Source organism: Pseudorca crassidens, chromosome 10 (genome assembly GCF_039906515.1).
Source record: "Pseudorca crassidens isolate mPseCra1 chromosome 10, mPseCra1.hap1, whole genome shotgun sequence".
In the NCBI taxonomy this organism is placed as follows: Eukaryota; Metazoa; Chordata; class Mammalia; order Artiodactyla; family Delphinidae; genus Pseudorca; species Pseudorca crassidens.
The window spans coordinates 60,815,094-60,834,487 of NC_090305.1; the positions used below are offsets into that span (position 1 = coordinate 60,815,094).

The 19,394-nt window shown below is 46.0% G+C and overlaps 2 protein-coding genes across 2 annotated transcripts in view; both read right to left on the minus strand.

The window, feature by feature from the left end:
- Positions 1-12,283, minus strand: part of GASK1A (golgi associated kinase 1A) — a 91,694-nt gene extending 79,411 nt beyond the window's left edge. Inside the window, exon 1 of the mRNA XM_067753893.1 lies at positions 11,872-12,283. The gene's annotated coding sequence lies outside the window, so the exon portion shown is untranslated. The remainder of the gene's footprint in view (positions 1-11,871) is intronic.
- On the minus strand, positions 5-17,649 carry ZNF662 (zinc finger protein 662). Its single transcript, XM_067753898.1, is given in 5 exon segments — positions 5-5,931; positions 6,966-7,067; positions 9,512-9,619; positions 10,274-10,400; positions 17,565-17,649. Coding segments are annotated over 4 exon segments (1,272 nt in total). The 5' UTR covers positions 10,308-10,400; positions 17,565-17,649; the 3' UTR covers positions 5-4,903.
- Between the last annotated feature and the right edge of the window lie 1,745 nt (positions 17,650-19,394).

The window sequence follows — 19,394 nt, forward strand, 5'->3', positions numbered from 1 at the left end:
GCAAGGCAGAAATAGTAAGGGAGCTTAGCCCCATTGGCCTGAATACCCTTTGAGCCTCCTAGGAAAATAATAAAATAAATTTGGGGCCTGGTAGTTAGATCCCTTGCACTCAGAGTTAATATTTTCTCAAAGAGAAGGGGTCAGAGTGAAAAGCCTACGTCGAGTTTTCTACCGGGTGCTCTTGTGGGAACAGAAATCTGTAGTGTGAGACACAACCCAAGACACCAGCTGATTGTCTGCCAGACAAATGTACTGTTTGGCTTCTTCTTTCACATCAGTTCTTTCCCATTTCTCTTGATATTATCAACAGAATAAAGTTTATGTTATATACTTGACAATGAATAAGTTTTTATCGACTTTAGGGGGTAAAATACAGTGGAAATCAGAAGACATCGGGTTTCCAGCTGCATTCATGCTAAGCACACTTTAGCCTGGACTACGTATGCTGGAAATGGGGGTAGAGGCTGAACAATTCAGTTGCTTAACTCCAATATCTATATCACTTCCACCAGACAAATATAGTCCTTCTTTCGGAGAAAAAAAATGGTTAAAGGCCAGTTCTTTTTGTTTTCTCTTTCTGCTAAAGTAAGGAAGCAATTTTCCATTCTATAAAGTAATTTACATCTCAGTCACTGGGCAGAGGAATTGTCTTTCAACATCAAAGAATCTTCTCTAGGTCTGAACTCTGCCCCTCTCAATAGGTATTGGAACATTGTCCTACCTCTGAACTTTTCAGTTATGTGAGCCTATAAACAACTTTTATTAGTTAGATTTGGGTTTTCTGTCATTTGCAAATTAATTATACTGATCCTGGCTTATATTTGAAAGCACTGTTTCCTTGTATAGCACCTTAATATCATATTTTCTCTTAGTGGTCACACAAGCTCCTCATTTGTATTTCATCTCAGTTGCTTGGAGGTTAAGTGTCTAAATAGGTACCTTTCATGCCCTAACCTTAACTTCGTGATCCCACCGGACTAATGTTTGTCATACCGCAACATACCTTCCAAATTTGATGAAAATATACTCTCAGTTCCAGATTCTCCAGTGGATAATTTCCAATCTCTTTGAGGTATCTTCCAGATTCCCCTACCCTACCTATGTGAATTTTGGGTTTGCCACATCACCAGTGTTTTAAGTCAGATCATGTGGAATGTCCAGGATATTTTCATATCTGCTAGAGACCCTTACTGGACATCCATTTCCACGTGCTATTTCTTAATCTTCCTAGACCACCTATCTTTTGCCATGTTTTGCTAATTCTCTCATTGTGATACTTCTAAAATTTGTCTTGCCATTCCACCACTCTGCCTACAAACATTTCCATCTTTGAAAGAGAATTCCTAGGGTTGATCAACTCCCATGATCCTCTTCTGTAAGTCTAAACTGTTTCTTCTCTTTCATAGTTCCATTTCCATGGGTTCTTATTCTTATTCATTCTCTCTCTCTCTCCCATTTTAAAATACTGAACTCATCTAACGTATATGTCACCTTCACTCTGGAAGCTTTTGAATATTTAGGATTTTAATGATCACCTCCTTACATTCCCAATTGGAAAGTCAACCCTATTTCAACTGCTGCCTGCATAACGTTGCCACTGGTAGTGTAGTGTTGCCAATCTCTCACTGATGCTCTTTCTTAGCATTTCTTCTTGGTGTGTCCCCCTGTCCAATTCCCTAAGTAGAGTTGGTATTCCAGAAGACTTCACCCTGGGCCCTCGTATTTGCCTGTACTGTCTCTGGGAGCAGTACTGTCCAATAGACCCTTCTGCATCAATGAAAATGTTCTACGCCTACACCATCCAATAAGGTAGTCAACTACCACATATAGTTACTGTGTGCTTGGAATCTGGCCAGTGTGGCTAAGGACATACACTTTAAATTTAATTTTAATACCCACACGTGGCTAGTGGCTACTGTATTGGATAGTGCAGCTCTAGATTACATTCATTTCTTCCCATGGCTTTAAATACCTTCTGTTCGTTTGACCACTCTCAAATGTACAGCTCCAGGTATCACTAACCCAGAGGTCCAGCCCATATATAAAACCACCTACTTGAAATTTCTAATTGTACATCTCACACTTATTGCAAATGTTAATCCAAAGTAGAGTTCTAGACTTTTCCATCTCCAAACCTATTCCCATTCCAGTCTTATTCATTCCAGTAAATGGCACCACTGTCTAACTCAGCTGCTCAAGTCAGAAGCCAGAAAGCTATCCCTGATTCCTCCCTGTCCATTATCCTTGCATCTAATCCACTGGCAGCAGCTCACTGATTTTATTTCCAAAATATATCTTAAATCCACCTTCTCTTCATTTCCATTACCACCACCCTCTCCAGGCCACCGTCATCCCCAACTTGGACGGCTAGCAGTCTCCAACATGATCTCTACTTTCACTTTTGTCCCCTTACAACCCATTTTCTATTAGCAGCCAGAGTGCTCATCATCATCTTATAATCAGAATCAAACACGTCATTCCTCCACTGAATACTCTTCAATGACTTCTTTTCACTTAGTGTGGAATTGAATGATCTGGCCCATGGAGCTGTATAATCCCAGCTGGTGCCACACATGCCCTGTTCGTCTTGCTAAAACCTGTTTTCTTGAACGCGCCAAACTCTTCACACATCAGGGAGTCTGCACAGCTGTTCCCTCTGCCTGCGGTTCTTCCTGTTCTTGGTACAAGAGGCTCTTTCTCATCCTCTGAGTCATACCTTTAATGTTACCTCTTAGGATAGGCCTCCTGTGAGCATCTACAGAAAGAGGGTCCCACTTTCTGTACCTTGTTCATTCCCTTCAGAGCACTTAGCAATCTTTAATAATCTTGTTCACTTGATTTTTTTTGGTTGGTCTCTTTAATCTTCACTAGATTAATGTTCCAGGAAGGCAGGGAGCAGGTCTGACTTATCATTTCTTTACAGCACCTGGCACAGTGCTTTGCATACAAGCAGGTGCTCGGTAATATTTGCGTAATAAACAACTTCCTCAAAACACGTGTTCACATCACTCATTTCCATTTCCTGGGTCTGTGTAGTAACAAAATAAAATTTTTCCTGCTTATTAGAGGTACTCTAGCTGGACTACACCAGACCAAGTTCTCCTTACTACATGGCCTTTGGCTTCAGCAGTCAGAAACTCCAGAGTTATCAGTATGTTTGTACTTTTCAGGAAGCAGAAGTTTGGTCCAAGCAGGCCTCTGGCTTCTCCTCCTTGCTCCTTTATCAACCATTATACTCACTGGCTGGGAGCTTATAAAGTGGGATGCCTAAATAGCAATGGAGCAAACTGCAGTCTGGAAAATGGCTCTAAAGGTGGAGAGTCTGGAATGGATGTTTCATCTGTTTTGGCCAGCGTTCTTCTCTGAATAGGGCCTTTGGTTCTCTGACTCTTTAAGATGGTTCATACCATTCATTAATATCCTGTATTTCTTCATAATTAATATTTTAACAGCCTGTATCCCCTTTTAAAAAATATTTTATTTTACAGACTTGATTTCAAGTCTGTAATCAAGTTAATTTTGGAATTCTTCACCTTCCCCTTACTTGCTGCGTAGAATCTATGAGTGCCTAGCATTTATGTTTGATCATGGACCTATGCAGGGCATTTGTGACCCTGACACCAAGACACTGGATTATATTGCCACTGCTGATTGAGGATACCCAAAGGAGCATGAAGTGACCACTTCTCCCTCCTTTGGTGATAGCCCCACAGCTTACTTTGGGACGTAGGTATTATGGTGATGAGAAGGGGACAGACTAGGAGAGAATTTAGGATAGTGGTGCTATGAGAGGGGTTGTAGCTCTACAAATTTTTATGAAAAAAATTCCGTTGGTTTACATTTTCCCAGTCCCAGAGTACTCTCTTATAACACAAGGGCAATCAGGTCTCCCAAGACTGCACAACCCAGACTGTCTCCATTGCTTTCCTTAAGTTACCTTAGTGACCTAAAGGAGGCCAACAACTTCTGAGGAAGAGAAGGTCCTGGAGTTGGCAAAGTAATAGCAATATCACTATATCAAATATGGTTTTAAGTGGGGTAGACTTATGGAAAGTAGTATTAATAAATACTTGTGCGGGCATGTACCCAGAAAGACACAGAAACAATGCATTGTCTCTGAGAAGGACTGGAAGACAGGAGTGACAAGGAAATTTACTTTTCACTGAACACATTTTTGAACTATTTCAATTTTTTTTTATCATGAGTATGTTATAGCTAGTCAAAAATAAATACGTTTCAAAATTTGAAAAACATAAAGAAATGCAGTGTTGGTCCTCAAAGGGTCATTTAGCGGGACTAACAGGCATGAGACTGTTAGAAAAAATAGAAGATAGCACATAATTAAATACCAACTTGGGTGGTACTGACTACAATTAGAAAACGAAGAGAGGTCTGTTCACCTGAAGGAGCTGAGTCTTAGATGAGGAAAGGAGACTTTTAGCCCAGGGAAATTTGAGCAAATAAAAACAGGCAGAAGCAGAAATGTGCACAGATAAAGAACAATAGATTCGGGAGTCAGATAGGCCTGGTTCCAATCTTAACTCTAAACTTTACTACCTAAGTGAACTTGAATGAGTTTATAACCTCTTTCAACCTCAGATTTCTCATTTGTAAAATGAGGATAAGAGTACCTACCTTATAGGATTAAGAAAAGTTAAGGAATGTATGTAAAATGGTTAGCACAGTACCTGAAATAGAGTAGGTGCTCAACTAAATGTTGCCTAGTATGAGTATGGCTGAACAGAGAGACCAGTCTTGCTAGAGGACAGGGTATCCACTCAGGAGAAGGGGCAAGACAATACTGGCTATTACAGTTACAGCAAACTGTGGGCAGTCATCTCATCTTGTGGCTGGGGTTCCTGTAGCATAAGAATTATAAACAAGTATCACCATTATGCATTCTCTAATGTTCAAGAAAGTGAGAAGTCTGACAGTTATAGGGTTTCTCTCTAGCATGGCGCCTCTGGTGCATAATCAAAACAGAATTCTGACTGAAGGCCTTCCCACAGTCATTACATTTATAGGGTCTTTCCCCAGTATGGATTCTCTGATGACGAGTAAGGTGTGCCTTGCAAATGAAGCTTTTCCCACAGTCAATACATTCATGAGGCTTCTCTCCAGTGTGGACCCATTGGTGCTGAGCAAGATCCAACTTCCACATGAAGCCTTTCCCACAGTCCTTACATTCATAAGCTTTCTCCCCGGTGTGGATTCTCTGATGTCGAAGAAGGACTGGGTTCTGAGTAAAACTTTTCCCACATTCCTTACATGTATATGGTTTCTCCCCGGTGTGGATTCGCTGATGTTGTGTACGGCTTGTGTTCTGACTAAAGCCCTTCCCACATTCCTTACATTCAAAGGGTTTCTCTCCAGTGTGAATTCTCTGGTGCCCAATCATGTTTGACTTCTAAATGAAGGCTTTAGCACATTCTTGACAAACGTAGGGTTTCACCCCAGTGTGAGTCCTCTGATGTACAATGCAGTGTTATCTGAAACTGAGAGTCTTCCCGCATTCCTTACATCCACAGACTTTCTTCCCAATATGAATTCTCTGATGTTGATCAAAGTCTTCATTTTGAACAAAACACTTGCCACATTCTTCACATATATAGAATACCTGCTCATGTAGACTTTTCTGAGGTACAAGGTGGGTATAAACATCAGCATCTTTCAAATGCTCTTCTACTGAGGTCATCTCATCCTTGACAATCACTTCTATAATGTCACATGTAGTGTTCTCCACACTTTCCCTATTGGGGTAGGCAGGCCATCTCATTAACCTGCTTTTCTCCTCTTCGCAGGTTTTTCCAAACCAGAATTCCTGGGAACCACAGCACTGGGGTCCACCTGATAGCACCATGTGGTCCTGTGCCTCTTCAAAAGTATCCTCCTTCAGAATAAAACCTTCTTTCTCACTCTTGGACACAGACACTGAAAGAAGAAACCAGAGCTGCAAATGTCATCATTACCCATGACAGAGTGACTGAGGTCACCAAGTGGTATTAATATGTCCATTTTTCTCCAAGTGCCACCCCTGTGTCTAAGTGGCCCTGACCTAGCTGAAAATGGTGAAACAGAGCTAACACACAGAAAGCAACCAAAATCAAAAGGCAGAAATTAGGCAGACAGTCCCTGAGGGCTGAGGGCTCTGATTTCCAGCACCAGAGCAAGCATGGGGCCGGCAGGTGGGGAGTTGGGGGCGGGGGATGCTCTTGGGAAATAGTTGAATTGAATTCTAAGGGAGATAAGTCAAAATTCCTTCTAGGTAGTTCAGTTTATAACATGAGAAGAACTAGCCAGGATTCAGACCAGAGGACCTGTTCAGAAATAAAGAATATCTGTGGTATACCTGGGGACCCTGAGCTTATCACACACGGTGGGGAGCACAAAGAAGACTCTCTCATACTTTTCAACACTGAATGGAAATAAAGTCTTCTCATTCAATCCAAACACCAGGTCCACCATGAAAAGTGCTTCCCTGAATTACTTTAGGCAGTGTTGGCCAAAGTGTCTCTTTGTTCCATAGTGTCTTATTCAAATTTCTGTTACAGCATCACATTTTGTTATAATTATACATTTTTGTATAATGTCTCATCAGACTGTGAGCCTTTCCGGGATAGGAGCCATATATTACTTGATTTCTGATCCCTAGCAATGAACACAATGAGAAAAATACAGCATTTACCTTTTAACATATTGATTGACCACTGCAGCCAGATAGGTAAGCCCTCTGTTCAGTTTGAGCCTAAGATGAAAGATCCATCCAAATTTAATTATCTGCACTTGTCCAAATAAAAGTTGGAAGTTTAGAGTTTACATTTCCTCTGATTAATTAGTTGATCTGGGGATTTTTAGAGGGTCTTTTATTTAGAACATAAATGGAATGGAATTTTAACACTTTACAAAGGAAAGACAGGAGAAAAATGTGTGACTGGGAGAAAAGTGCTCATTTCCCTCTCACTTACCGGTACAAATTAGGCTTGGACCCTCTCATTGCAGTTTCGGTTTCAATGGCTCTTCTACCTGCTCAAGATGGGAGATCCCAGCAGGCTTTAGAAATGGATATTCTGCCAGGATCAAGATATAAATAAGGCTGACTCAGCTGGAGGAGTGGGGCCCATTAGGAAAGGAGCTGAGACAGAAGTAGTAGGGGAGAATGAAGGTTGGGGGAAAGACTGGTAAAACAGTGACCTGAAACTTGAGAGTAATAAGAATATAAAGGACAGGAAATAGAGGTTCAGGGAAGTTGTGATTCTATCAGTTCACCAATATACAAAAAGTTATCACTCATTTTAAAATGTCAAGAAGAAACAGGAAAGACTAAGGTCTCTTCTACACCTGCCCCTAGGAGCTGAAAGCCAATTCACATAGCAAAGTATCTGGATAGGAAAGAACTGCAAGGAGCTGTTCCTGAGGCTATGTTGGGAAAGCATCACCTCTTACTTTCCTTCCTTCCTATCTATTTATCTACTGCCTTCTCTTTTCACAAAGGATCAGCAATGGGTCTCTCATTTCTTATGGCATCCATAAGAAATGGCCTCATAGCCTCATTCAGCCATTCCCAGAAGTCACTTCTTGCTCTAATAATAAACACCCCTATTTACAAAGGTCCACTCTAATAAATTCTTCAGACTTAGCTAAGATTGGTCTCTTTGTAACTCCCAACCAAATCCTCCTAAGAAACAGATCAATTCTGCAATTTCCAAATGATGACCTTTCAGTGTGATGAATTGGGAGATTGGGACTGACATATATACACTAATATGTATAAAATGGATAACTAATAAGAACCTGCTGTATAAAAAAATTAAATAAATAAATATATATATATATGGAGAGGACTTAAAAAAAAAATGATGACCTTTCATGCTGCTGAGGCAAAGGACTATATGCCTCGTGAGTACTCTCTTCTTTAAGACTTTGAGTAGGGACATGAGCTCCAAGGAGGGCTGCTGCAAGTCAGGGAGTTAGGGTTTTGCTCAAGGAATAACTTAGCTGTTAGCTTTCTGCCTAAAGCAGAGATGAGAATGCCCTTGAGTGGCAGGGACAGTAGGTACTGAGATCCTGAGAGAATGTAGAGGACACTGTAGGTGCCTCCCTACATCCATTCTACCCCTCCCCCACTAGGGAGTAGCCAGGCCCTTTGGGTGGGAGTGATCCCAAGTCCAGCTCCTGGTACAGGCCCTCACTGAGCTAAGCCAAACAGGTTATCCCATCCCACTCACTACATGAGAGATCCTTTCAGGGACCAGCAATCCAGGCCAAGTCAATCAGTGCAGAGCTTTTCCCTGGCTGTAGAGACCAATTTAGAGCCAGCATAAGACTTAAGATGGTGCAGCAGAGCAATACTTGGGACTGTGATTCACAATGGTTAAAGCCTAAGGAAGGCCTGCTCTGTTCCTCTCCATCGGTGTGAAGAAGCACAGTCCTGGTTACAACTACCAATCACCTTACAACCACGAGAGGAGCCAGACTGTAGACAAAACCAACATACGAGGAGACAGAGAAGAGCAGAGACTGAAATTCTGATCCAAATATACCTGCAGCCCATTCTACCTATGGACTTGCCAATTACACAAAACAATAAATTCCTCTTTTTTATTTAAGCCAGTTTGAATTGGGTTGTTACTTGCAATCAACGGTATCCTAACATGGAAAGACTTCCAGACACAGCAAGGAACTGTGTGAATGGGGAAGTTGAGGGCACAGCTCAAGTCACCTGTGCCCACAGAAGAGCCTCTGTGGGAAGAAGATGAAATGGGGCCAGGGGGCAATAAGAGGACACAGTTCTCAGTAGGAAATTAGGAGCAGGGAAGCCCTGTGTTGGGCCTAAACAAATGCCAGGGCTTTCCCACCAGAAATCCCTGAGGAACAGGAAGTATTTGGCTCAGGGTTATTTAGACTTCTTGATTTCTAATGATAAAAATGGCCATGATAAGGGCTTCCCTGTGGCGCAGTGGTTGAGAGTCCGCCTGCCGATGCAGGGGACACGGGTTCGTGCCCCAGTCTGGGAAGATCCCACATGCTGCAGAGCGGCTGGGCCTGTGAGCCATAGACGCTGAGCCTGCGCGTCTGGAGCCTGTGCTCCGCAGTGGGAGAGGCCACAACAGTGAGAGGCCCGCGTACCGCAAAAAAAAAAAAAAAAATTGGCCATGATACCCCAAAGGGCAGTCCGAATCTTCTGCTGGAAGATTATAAGCAGGCCAGGAAAGTAGAAAGGCCACCTCAGATCAGAAAGGAAACAGAAAAGTCAGGGAGTAAAGATACATAACGGCTCTGAAAAGAACAGTGGAGATGGGGAAGAGGAAAAACAGGTACATGAAGATGGCAGATAGAAGAGCCCAGATGAATACAGCAAGGACTCAAGAAGATGGAAAACCATGGGAACACAGAGGAAAACAAGGAATCCCACTGGTGTCTACAGCACTAGGTTAAGAGAACACACCCATGACAATTTAAAGATTAAGACAAGGGAACTGGTCAGATGACTGGCACATGTATCCTCACTCACCTGAGGAGAGGCCCCTCAGGCCCTCTCCATCCAGAGCTCCCTGAGGAGCCAAGCTCCATGTGCTTCGTTCCAGCTGGAAAATCAGAGCCGGCTTGGGAAATGGAAATGCTGCTTGACAGGAAGGAAATGGGACAGGTGGGTGAGTAGGGTGACACAGAGCAACCCCAGGGCTCCTCCCAGGCCTGTGTCTTCAGGGGTGGGAGGGGAAAGAAGGGAAATTACTAGGGAGAACAAGAAAAAGAAGTCCGGGGAAAGGGACAGGAGACCCAGGGGAGAGGGGCCTGGAGGCTCACAAAGGTCAGGAAACAGAGAGGAAGGGGCGCTCAATAACAGCGTGAGTGAGCAAACAGATGACTTCACTCTTTGAGGAACTGAGCTTTCTTGTGCTCTCCCTCTCCGAGAGCTCTCAAGCTCAGACGTCTGCATGAGGATGGTTGGTATTGGGCTGGGTCTCCCAAACTGAGGTGGTGGGAACTGAGGGCTCAGAGGGGCACCAGGAATCTTCTCTCCTCCCACTGTATCCACAGCACATGAGTCAGGAGAACACCAGCTCTCAGCCGGGGGTAAGGAAGTCCTATGTGAGGCCTGAATTGATACCAGGACTTCCTACTTCCCAGCAACCACTAAGGTTGGGTCATTAAGAATACAAGAGCCTGAAGCTGCCACTCAACTGAGGTTATCAAAGACTCCTGAGCCTTTGAGGAAGAAGGAGCCAAGAAATTCCAAAGGGTAGAGGCAGAGTCCAGAGGGAAAGACCCTTACCCAAGGAAGCCACGGCCCCATAATCCTCCGGCATCACATCCCTGTACAGGGCCCTCTGAGCAGGGGTCAGGCCGGTCCATTCATTCTCAGAGAAGTAGATGGCTACATCCTCGAAGGTCACTGACTCCTGAAACAACATGTGTTTAAATGCCCTAGGACAATCCCAGGACCCAGGCCTGGAGTCTGGGTAGACCCAGGCACTAAGAGGTACTGGAGGGGATGCCCACTGAGGTTCTGGATTCTGAATGTCTAAGGGAACTCGCAACAGATTTTTGCCCCCTACTTACAAAGATATAAGGGATCAGCTACCAATCTTCTCATGTCTCTTCATTTTTACTTCAGCAAACATCCTCTCATCTTTTTCATGAGTCTCTGCAAGTTTTCCCTTTTCGTTCCCATATGTGCTCTAAGTGCCAACCTTTCTCCACAGTGTATCCTCCTTCAGAGGTCACCAACCCTTGATAACAAGAGCAACTGACATTTATTGAGCCTGTGCCAAGCACTTTACATATATTACTCTGGGCACGCCTCACAGAATGTGAGAAGGACATTAGACCCATTTTACAGAAGGGAAACTGAGGCTCAGAGATTAACATCCCCCGAGTTAAAGAGCTGAGACAGAACTCAGGCCTGTGGGACTCTCTGGCTCTTACCTACTATGGCACACTGTCTTCTATCCTCACTCCTGCCACCCCTGCTGCCCCTATCTAGGACTCTTGCTCTTCTCTCCCTCCCAGTCACTGCCACCAGCCAAAGAGGCAGCTAAGGGCCCCTCAGAACACTCAGGCTGCTCGAGAGGCTGTACTCAACAGGGCAGAGCCCAACTCTGACTACTCCCTAACGCACCTACCCTACTCTCTTCCCCACATCCCAGTCTCAGTGTTCCTTTTTCTGTATTTCTCGGAGCCCTAGCTCCTGCACCTTTTCTTTTCTTTCCTTTCTCTCTCACTCTCTTCCTTGAGAAACACAAACAGTGCTAACTTGGAGCCATCAAGACTTCTTATAATTCCCAGCCACTGCCTCATTCAGGGTCTCAATCTCAATACTATGGAGGGGCCAGTTCTGGTCCATTCCCATCAGTCCTTGCCCGGCAATGTTCTCACAGCAACTTCCCCAGCATTCCAAGGCTCAAAGACTTTGGCTGGCTCACTTTTGCCTGCCTAAAAAAGTCCAACTCTCTGAACTGCAGACAACTCCAGTCACATTCAGGGACCCAGCTTACTTCCCAAGGATCATCCCCTGCAAGACCACCCTCATGCCCTATACTGTCACGGTTCCGTTATGAACCCAAACCCTTTCCTTGCCCAGATCTGTATCCTTGGACCTACAGCCCCCTCCGTCCCCACCCCTCCTCCACCCCCGGCCTGAAGATCCAGATCCTTCCTCCTACTCCTGCAAGCTCATGTTCTTCTCAAGACCCACCTCAAACAAAACCAGCTCTGTAAAACCAGTCGTGGAAATTCTGGCCATTCGTCGCCGCACACAGCGCTCTGTGCTGGGACACCTCTGCCCCAGAATTGGCTCATGCCTGTGCATCTGCACGTGTGCTTCCCCTGCCGCCGCAAGCCTGGGGGATGTCGAAGCCACTCTGCCCCTACCTGTTCCTCTGGGCCCTCCACTCTGGGCTGTACCCCGGTTTATCGGTAGCCGCACTGCCTCCTCTCCGCCCCTCATGTGGGCCTAGAGCCCCGGGCAGAGCCGAGCCAGCTTCGTGGCGCCGGCTCAGCGCTCACCGGGCCCGACCAGGGACTACCCGGGGTCAGGGAGGGACGCTCCAGACCCGGGCGGGCCTGACATAGCGGCCCCCGCCCCCCCGCGCCCGGGAGCCGCCCGAACAAGAGCCAGGCTCCAAGCCCCTACCAGCCCCATGCCCAGCTCCCCACTTTCTGCGTGGGCCAGGTCTCTGCATGCGAAAGGCGGAGGCTGCAGCACTTTTGCCGTTCCGGCTTCTCTAGGACGGTGGAGGGCTCCGCGTCTCCATGGTACTCCCTTCTCGCCACGCAAAGTCGGGACGGGAGAGTGGTCCAGCTCTCCCAGAGACACAGAGCGCTCCGGGCCCTGCAGAAATCAAGGAGAACGGTAGCGGGGTGGGGGTGGGGGGAGGCTGGGGAGGAGGCTTCCTCTGGGAATCCTTTCCCGGCCCTTTTCTTCCCACTGACCACTCTTCTCCACCTCATTGAACCTTTGTAGGATGGATGCCGGTATAAGCATCCATAGCATTCACTTGACTGTGCCTGTTCACATATGTGCCTCCTTCTACTAAGTTCTACATTCCCAGAGAGCAGACTATGTCCTTGATATGTTCATCTTTGTGCCTCTAACATCCGCCCAACGTCTCGCACCTCTTAGGGCCCAATTTCTTTAAGTGGCATAGAATGTTTGTTGAATCAAAGCATGATTAAATGTTGAACCAGTTTTTCAGTTGAACAGTGAGGCCCAAAGAGAGGAAACGACTTACCTAACATCACACAGCATGTCAGGAAGCTATGCTTTTAAAGAAAGTTGTGGAAATAAAGGAAGACCTCCCAACTGAGAACAAGCAACGGCTATTTATTCAGAGCTTATTATAGCAAGGAAGTCAGCCACCATACTTGCATTTGGCAGAGAAGTGGGAAAGCTCTGTAGTAGGAAAAAAGGAAGGCTTCAGGTATGCTCTGATTAAAGATTGTAGGCATGAGGGCTTACTAGATGCAAAGCATCTGATGTGATTGGTTGGGAAGCATTATTCAAATTCTGGCTGTTTGAGGCTGGTTACTACAGGAGTTATTTTGGCTTCCGGGACTGGTTGCTACAGATAGTAGTTTGAACTCTTGGACTGGTTATTGCAGATAGTGGGTTGGTTTCCTGGACGGGCTGCTGCAGATTGTGGGTCAGAGTTCTATTTTTCTATATGGTTTGGCCATTGTTCATTTGTATATTCAGTCTCCTGGGTGAACAAGGAAGGAAGATGATGTCTGCTTCACAGGAATTCAAGTCTACAGGTTCAGATGCGTTATAGCTACCCAGGTACTGAGAGTTTACAGATACCATACCTATGAAAAGTCACAGAGCAAAGGAGACCTCAGATGAACTCCCAGGCTTGTTGGTTGGTTGGTTGGTTTCTAAGAGGATACTGGAATAACTCATAAAGGGACACTAGCTGATAGTCTGTGAGTGCTGAGAAGGAAGCAGAGACTCAACTTGGGAAAGATCACTAGGAAGGTTGAGCATACAAAAAAATGTTCCCATGATTTTCTTTGGGACCAGATGGAGAAAACTGAACTGGTGACAAAACAATTATGGGAGTTTTAGCTCAGAACAAGGAGCCCTCAGATAACTGATGACTAAGTCATCATCCACCTGAAAAAAGGTCTCTTATGACTATGATCAGCGTTTGGTTCAAAATTTTTTAGAAAACGAAAGAGGAGAGGAATAGTCTGTCATAATTAACCATATATTTTTACTCTCTCTATTGTTCTTCTGTCAAACATACAGCAGCAGGCAAGGCCAAGGCCAAGGCTAACTCCCAACTGATTTGACCAGTAAAGATACAATATGCCATTTTTAGATTCATATAATGTATTACTTACATAAACAGCAAAAGGAAGAGTAGCCAAATATCCCAATTCCCCAAGTCCTTGTCCCACACACCAAAAACAATGATACGGAAACGAAAGGGGGCTGGATGACTGCAACGTGGGTTGTGGCATACGCCTTGCTGAGGAGACAATTTTAGACTGCAGCTAAACAGTGTTATAGTCTGCAGTTATAACCTGAGGAGAGTGGGGCAGAAAGCCTCATGCCTCATCAGAATCTGGGAGGCAATGACAAATTGTCTCATGGCAGCCTCCCATGGGGATAGGGACAGAAGTGAAAGATGGCCTCAAAATCTTGTAAAGTTCCTCTCATCCTCTCATGTTCTGGAATGCTCACAGGATGATCTGCCAAGACTCAAATTAGCTATAGTTCAAGCCTTTGCCTGCACGGCCTATAGAGATATGCGTGAAATTGCCAGGGCACCATGGTAGACACACTCCCCTACAACTTTACCTCCTAACTTCTAACACGGGAAGAATTCTCGGGAGCATAAATCACCACATAGGTCATCAGATACTCTAATTAATTGTACAGATAGAGGATTGGGCCAAATGTGTTCATTTGTCTTAGGTAGCATTGGACAAGAGTGACCATGATTACGACTCACAGTGGTATAACCAGGCTCACTGGAGGAAAGACCATGTCAGGCTCCACATCCAGAGCGAAGCCAGCTAAATGTGTCATTAATCCAGGTGAGACAAGAAAAACTAGCAATGGCACATATCCCAGCTAAACTGGCTAGCAAAAAATCCAGGGCAATACAATTGTCCATTACCATTCATGCTAGAGAATTTAGAAAAGTCACTGATCTGTGAAAAATGTACAAGAGAGTCCAGCATAACAGTATGAGGCTAAAGGGAATCACATCAATGTCCATAAAGTTAATACTGTTCTATTGTTTCTTTTTTTTTTTTTTTTTTTTTTGCGGTACGCAGGCCTCTCACTGTTGTGGCCTCTCCCGTCGTGGAGCACAGGCTCCGACGCACAGGCTCAGCGGCCATGGCTCACGGGCTTAGCCGCTGCGCGGCATGTGGGATCTTCCCGGGCCGGGGCACGAACCCGTGTCCCCTGCATCGGCAGGCGGACTCTCAGCCACTGCACCACCAGGGAAGCCCTCTATTGTTTCTTGACGAGGCTGTTCCTTTCTGGAGTCAATGGCTGTTGGGAGGATTCTGAGGGTTTTTAAACTAAGATCATTTGCTGGCCAGTAGTCAAACTGAAGTTAGTGGCAAAAGCCTGGGTTAAATCTGCCAGATATCCCACAGACAAAACCTAAGATAGGTTAACGATCCCTCCCTCTGCCCCTGACTTCAGAGTCTAAGGTGTTTTCTTCTTCCCAACCAAGGTTGTTCCTCTCCTTCCACAGCCACGTGATCATTACGACCAGACTCTGCAACAATTACTTCACCTTTTCCTCAATCCTCCCCATGTCTTCCCACACTATACGCATCATCTCATCCCTAGTTAGCTCAGAAGTTCCTATTTATAAAACGTGTAACACCCTAGACCATCTCCCACCCTCTGACATGTAAGTCATGCCAATATCACCTTAGGAGTTATCACCTCATAATTCATGATCATTATAATCATTTTCTATAATTGCCTAAATCCAGTTACAACTATAATTTCCCATCTGAGTACTGATTTCACTATATGCCGTAAGTTTTGGTTTTCATTTTCGTTCACGTCAAGGTATTTTCTAATATCTCTCGTAAATGCTTCAAGAAATCATTAGGAAGCTTGTACAGGGATTCTTGCAGACTCCATGTGTGTCTTTTTGCCTTACGATTTGGTTATGTATCCTTAGTACACCACTGTAATAAATCTTAGTCGTGAGTAAAACTATATGCTGAGTCCTGTGAGTTCTTCTAGGGAATCTCTGAATGTGAAGGTGGTCCTGGAGATCCCTGATATGGGTTATGAGAACTAGATTGCATGAAACATGTAAAGCATTTGGCGTAATTCTTGGCTCATGGTAAATTCTCAAAATAAGAATGGTAAAATTCTTAAATGGTAAAAAATAAGTGGTCACAGTGGCAATGGGGATGACCAGCACAGGGCCATGAACAGAATAGGCACCCAATGTCAATTATTCCAATCCCCATCCTATTCCTTCATTCACTTCCACCATATGCCCTCATATCTCTTAGCCTCTTAGTGAATGAACAGCCCAGTACCTTTATAATGGCATCTCACTGCCGGCAAGTACCTCAAGTTCAGCCTCCTGTTTGATATAGCAGAACAGCAGGGCCCAGAAAGGTGAAATGAAATGTCCCATATCATGTCGTGAGTTGGTGACAGAGTTGAGACAAGAATCCAATTTGCCCTTTAAGTCCTACACTGGCTTCAATGTCACCTGGTACATGAGATGCAGACTAGGAGTAAGGTAATTAACCTGGGGCCAGGCTGTCAAGAACCCAGGTGCTGTGGATGGGTTTCCTTCTCTTCCTGGAAAAAAGAAAACTTGAAAGCTAGGGAGGAAGAGGAGCCATAAATAAGCCCAGCTCTAAGTTAAATGAGACTATTTCTGATCTAAAGGTAGAGTGAAATAATTTTTTTCCCTGCAACTCCATTTCAAAGGTACTGCTGTTGACTCCTAGGGGTTAGGCAGTGGGCAGGAAGTGGCTAGCACTGGGGGAGAAGTCAATATCACTCAGAATTGGAACAAAGGGCAAACAAGACTCAAGGGATAGCCAGTGTAGCCGGTCTAGAGCATGCCCAGAGGAACCACAGCAGGTAAACAAATTCTTTCGCCGGTGCACAGTTGCTTAAAGTTCTGGGCCATGTATGGAATGAAAAGACATGAGATCTGACGGCACCTGAAACCCACCTGAGCCCTGTGGGTCAACCCAGCGACTTCTCTGGTGGTCCAGTGCTTAAGACTCCGCGCATCCCTGGTGGGGGAACTAAGGCCCCACATCCCACATACTGTGCAGAGCGGCCAAAAAAACAAAAAAGAACTCATCCCACCCTCCAGCCCACCACGTAATGTGCAAATGAGGTGAGCCTTAAGTGGTGGCTTCTCTCAGCGCGCACGCATTGGAAACAGCAGCGGTCTAAGCAGATAGGTTAGGGGGTCCCCCGAGAAAGAGAACAAAGAATGACTTTCTTGAGAACCCATTCTGGCCTAACCCATTTTGTGATCTAAGCCCGGCTGCAACGCTTGCCCTTGAACAGGTCTCAGTAATTAATGATCTTAAAGGAGGGAATGCAGAAACACCGGAGGACCAGTCAAGAAACCATAGGGCAGCCTTGGGGCAGCCTCCTGGTTCCTCAAGGGATATACGTAATAACATATCTTTGAGTTCTGCAGGAACTAAGCCCCCCCCCCCCCCAGGTGGAGGATGGAATTAAGATGTCAACCCTCCTGAATTCCATCAACTAAAGCTTGGACTCTGTCAACCTTTGCCCGGATTCTATGCTAAATTCTGCTCCCCTCAAGCCCCCTCATGAATATGCATGATATGCATGTATCATTAGCTTAAACCTTCCCCAACTTTGCTGTTCAGGGTGACACTGCTTTGGGTAAGAGCTCTGGTGTTCTCCTTACTTGCTGCAAGCAATAATAAAGCCTTCCTTCTCCCGATCACAGTGGGCGGGAAGGAGTCAGCCCTCTCCGACACGTCTTCCCCCCCTCAGCCCCACTCCCTTACTGATTGCTCCGCAGACGAAATGAGAGACACACAACCGTCTGCGCAAAGCTCCGCCGACTTACGGAGAGAGGGCGCCTCAGGACTGAGAACTGCCTGCGGCGCCTACCTAAAGACGCCTTTACGGAGGCGGCGGGGAGCGGAAGTACGTCACCGCCTTTCCGGCCCTCAGGCCCCAAGGCCTCTCTAGCAGGCCCGGAGGTCGCCCTTGCTGATTGTTGATCCTCCTCGACTGCCCCGCCCACCATCCCACCATGGTGACTCCACCCCCACCCTCACCCGGAGGTGCGGCTGGAGTGGGGAAGGCTGAGACTTGACGCAGGCCTGTGGTCCTCACTCTGCCCTGCTGGGCCCCGGCCATTCCGGAGGACTGGGAGGGCAGCCTCGTGGGCCGATTTCCCAGGGGCAGGCCAGCCTCCACCTGCTGGTATATCTGGCCACCCTTCAGTGGCCCGGACCCAGACGAACGGGTGGCTGGACCTGCTGTCATGGGAAGGGCTCAGTGCCGCGTGATGGGTCAAAGACGGAAACCGCACTGAGCTGGAGACTCTTCCCCCTCCTCTGAGCACTCCGGCCACATAGGCTCCCTTGGGACGACCCTGCCACATGCCTTAGAAGCATGTCCCCTACACCCTTACACACAGCACACATTGGCCTGGCCTTGTCCTCCAGGTCTCCACTTAATTACCACCTGATCAGTGTGGCCTCCCTGACTCCCCACCCTCCTTCCCGCTCTGCCCCCCCCCCACTTTTTTAAAATTTATTTAATTAATTAATTTAGTTTTGGCTGCGTTGGGTCTTGTTGCTGTGCGCAGGCTTATTCTAGTTGCGACGAGCGAGCGGGTGCTACTCTTCATTGCAGTGCGCGGGCTTCTCATTGCAGTGGCTTCTCTTGTTGCGGAGCACGGGCTCTAGGCGTGCAGGCTTCAGTCGTTGGGGCACGTGGGCTCAGTAGTTGTGGCTCGCGGGCTCTGGAGTGCAGGCTCAGTAGTTGTCGCACACGGGCTTTGTTGCTCCGCGGCACGTGGGGTCTTCCCGGGCCAGGGCTGAAACCTGTGTGCCCTGCATTGGCAGGCGGATTCTTAACCACTGCGCCACCAGGGAAGCCTTCCACTCTGCCCTTCTTTGCAGCACTTAACACAATTGTGATGATATGCTTCTTTGGTCAAGGCCATAAACTCCAACAAGGCAGGGACAAGGTCTATCTCATTTAGGGTTGTAGCAAAATTTCTGGCAATTGAGTGCACAGTAAACATCTGTTGAATGGATAGAAGGTGCTGTTCCAAGAAAGGGGGAAATGAATGGATGAGTGGGTGTGAGTGAATGAATAAATGAAGGTGAGAATGAATGTAAGATGGTGCTGCCATCCATTAAAAACTGAGGGACAAAGTTCAGCTTTTTGGATTTGACCCACAGTTTCTGATTTTATATATATATATATATATATATATATATTTTTTTTTTTTTTCGCCACACATCTTGCAGAATCTTAGTTCCCTGACCAGGGATTGAACCTGGGACAACGCAGTGAAAGCACCAAGTCCTAACAACTGTATCACCAGAGAATTCCCCTTTTTTATTTTTTTAAAATTTTATTTATTTATTTATATTTTTGGCTCCGTTGGGTCTTCGTTGCTGCGCGCGGGCTTTCTCTAGTTGGGGCTACTCTTTGTTGCGGTGCACGGGCTTCTCATTGCAGTGGCTTCTCTTGTTGTGAAGCACAGGCTGTAGTCTAGGCGCGCCGGCTTCAGTAGTTGTGGCTCGCAGGCTCTAGAGCGCAGGCTCAGTAGTTGTGGCGCATGGGCTTAGTTGCTCCACGGCATGTGGGAATCTTCCCAGACCAGGGATAGAACCCGTGTGCCCTGCATTGGCAGGTGGATTCTTAAGCACTGCAC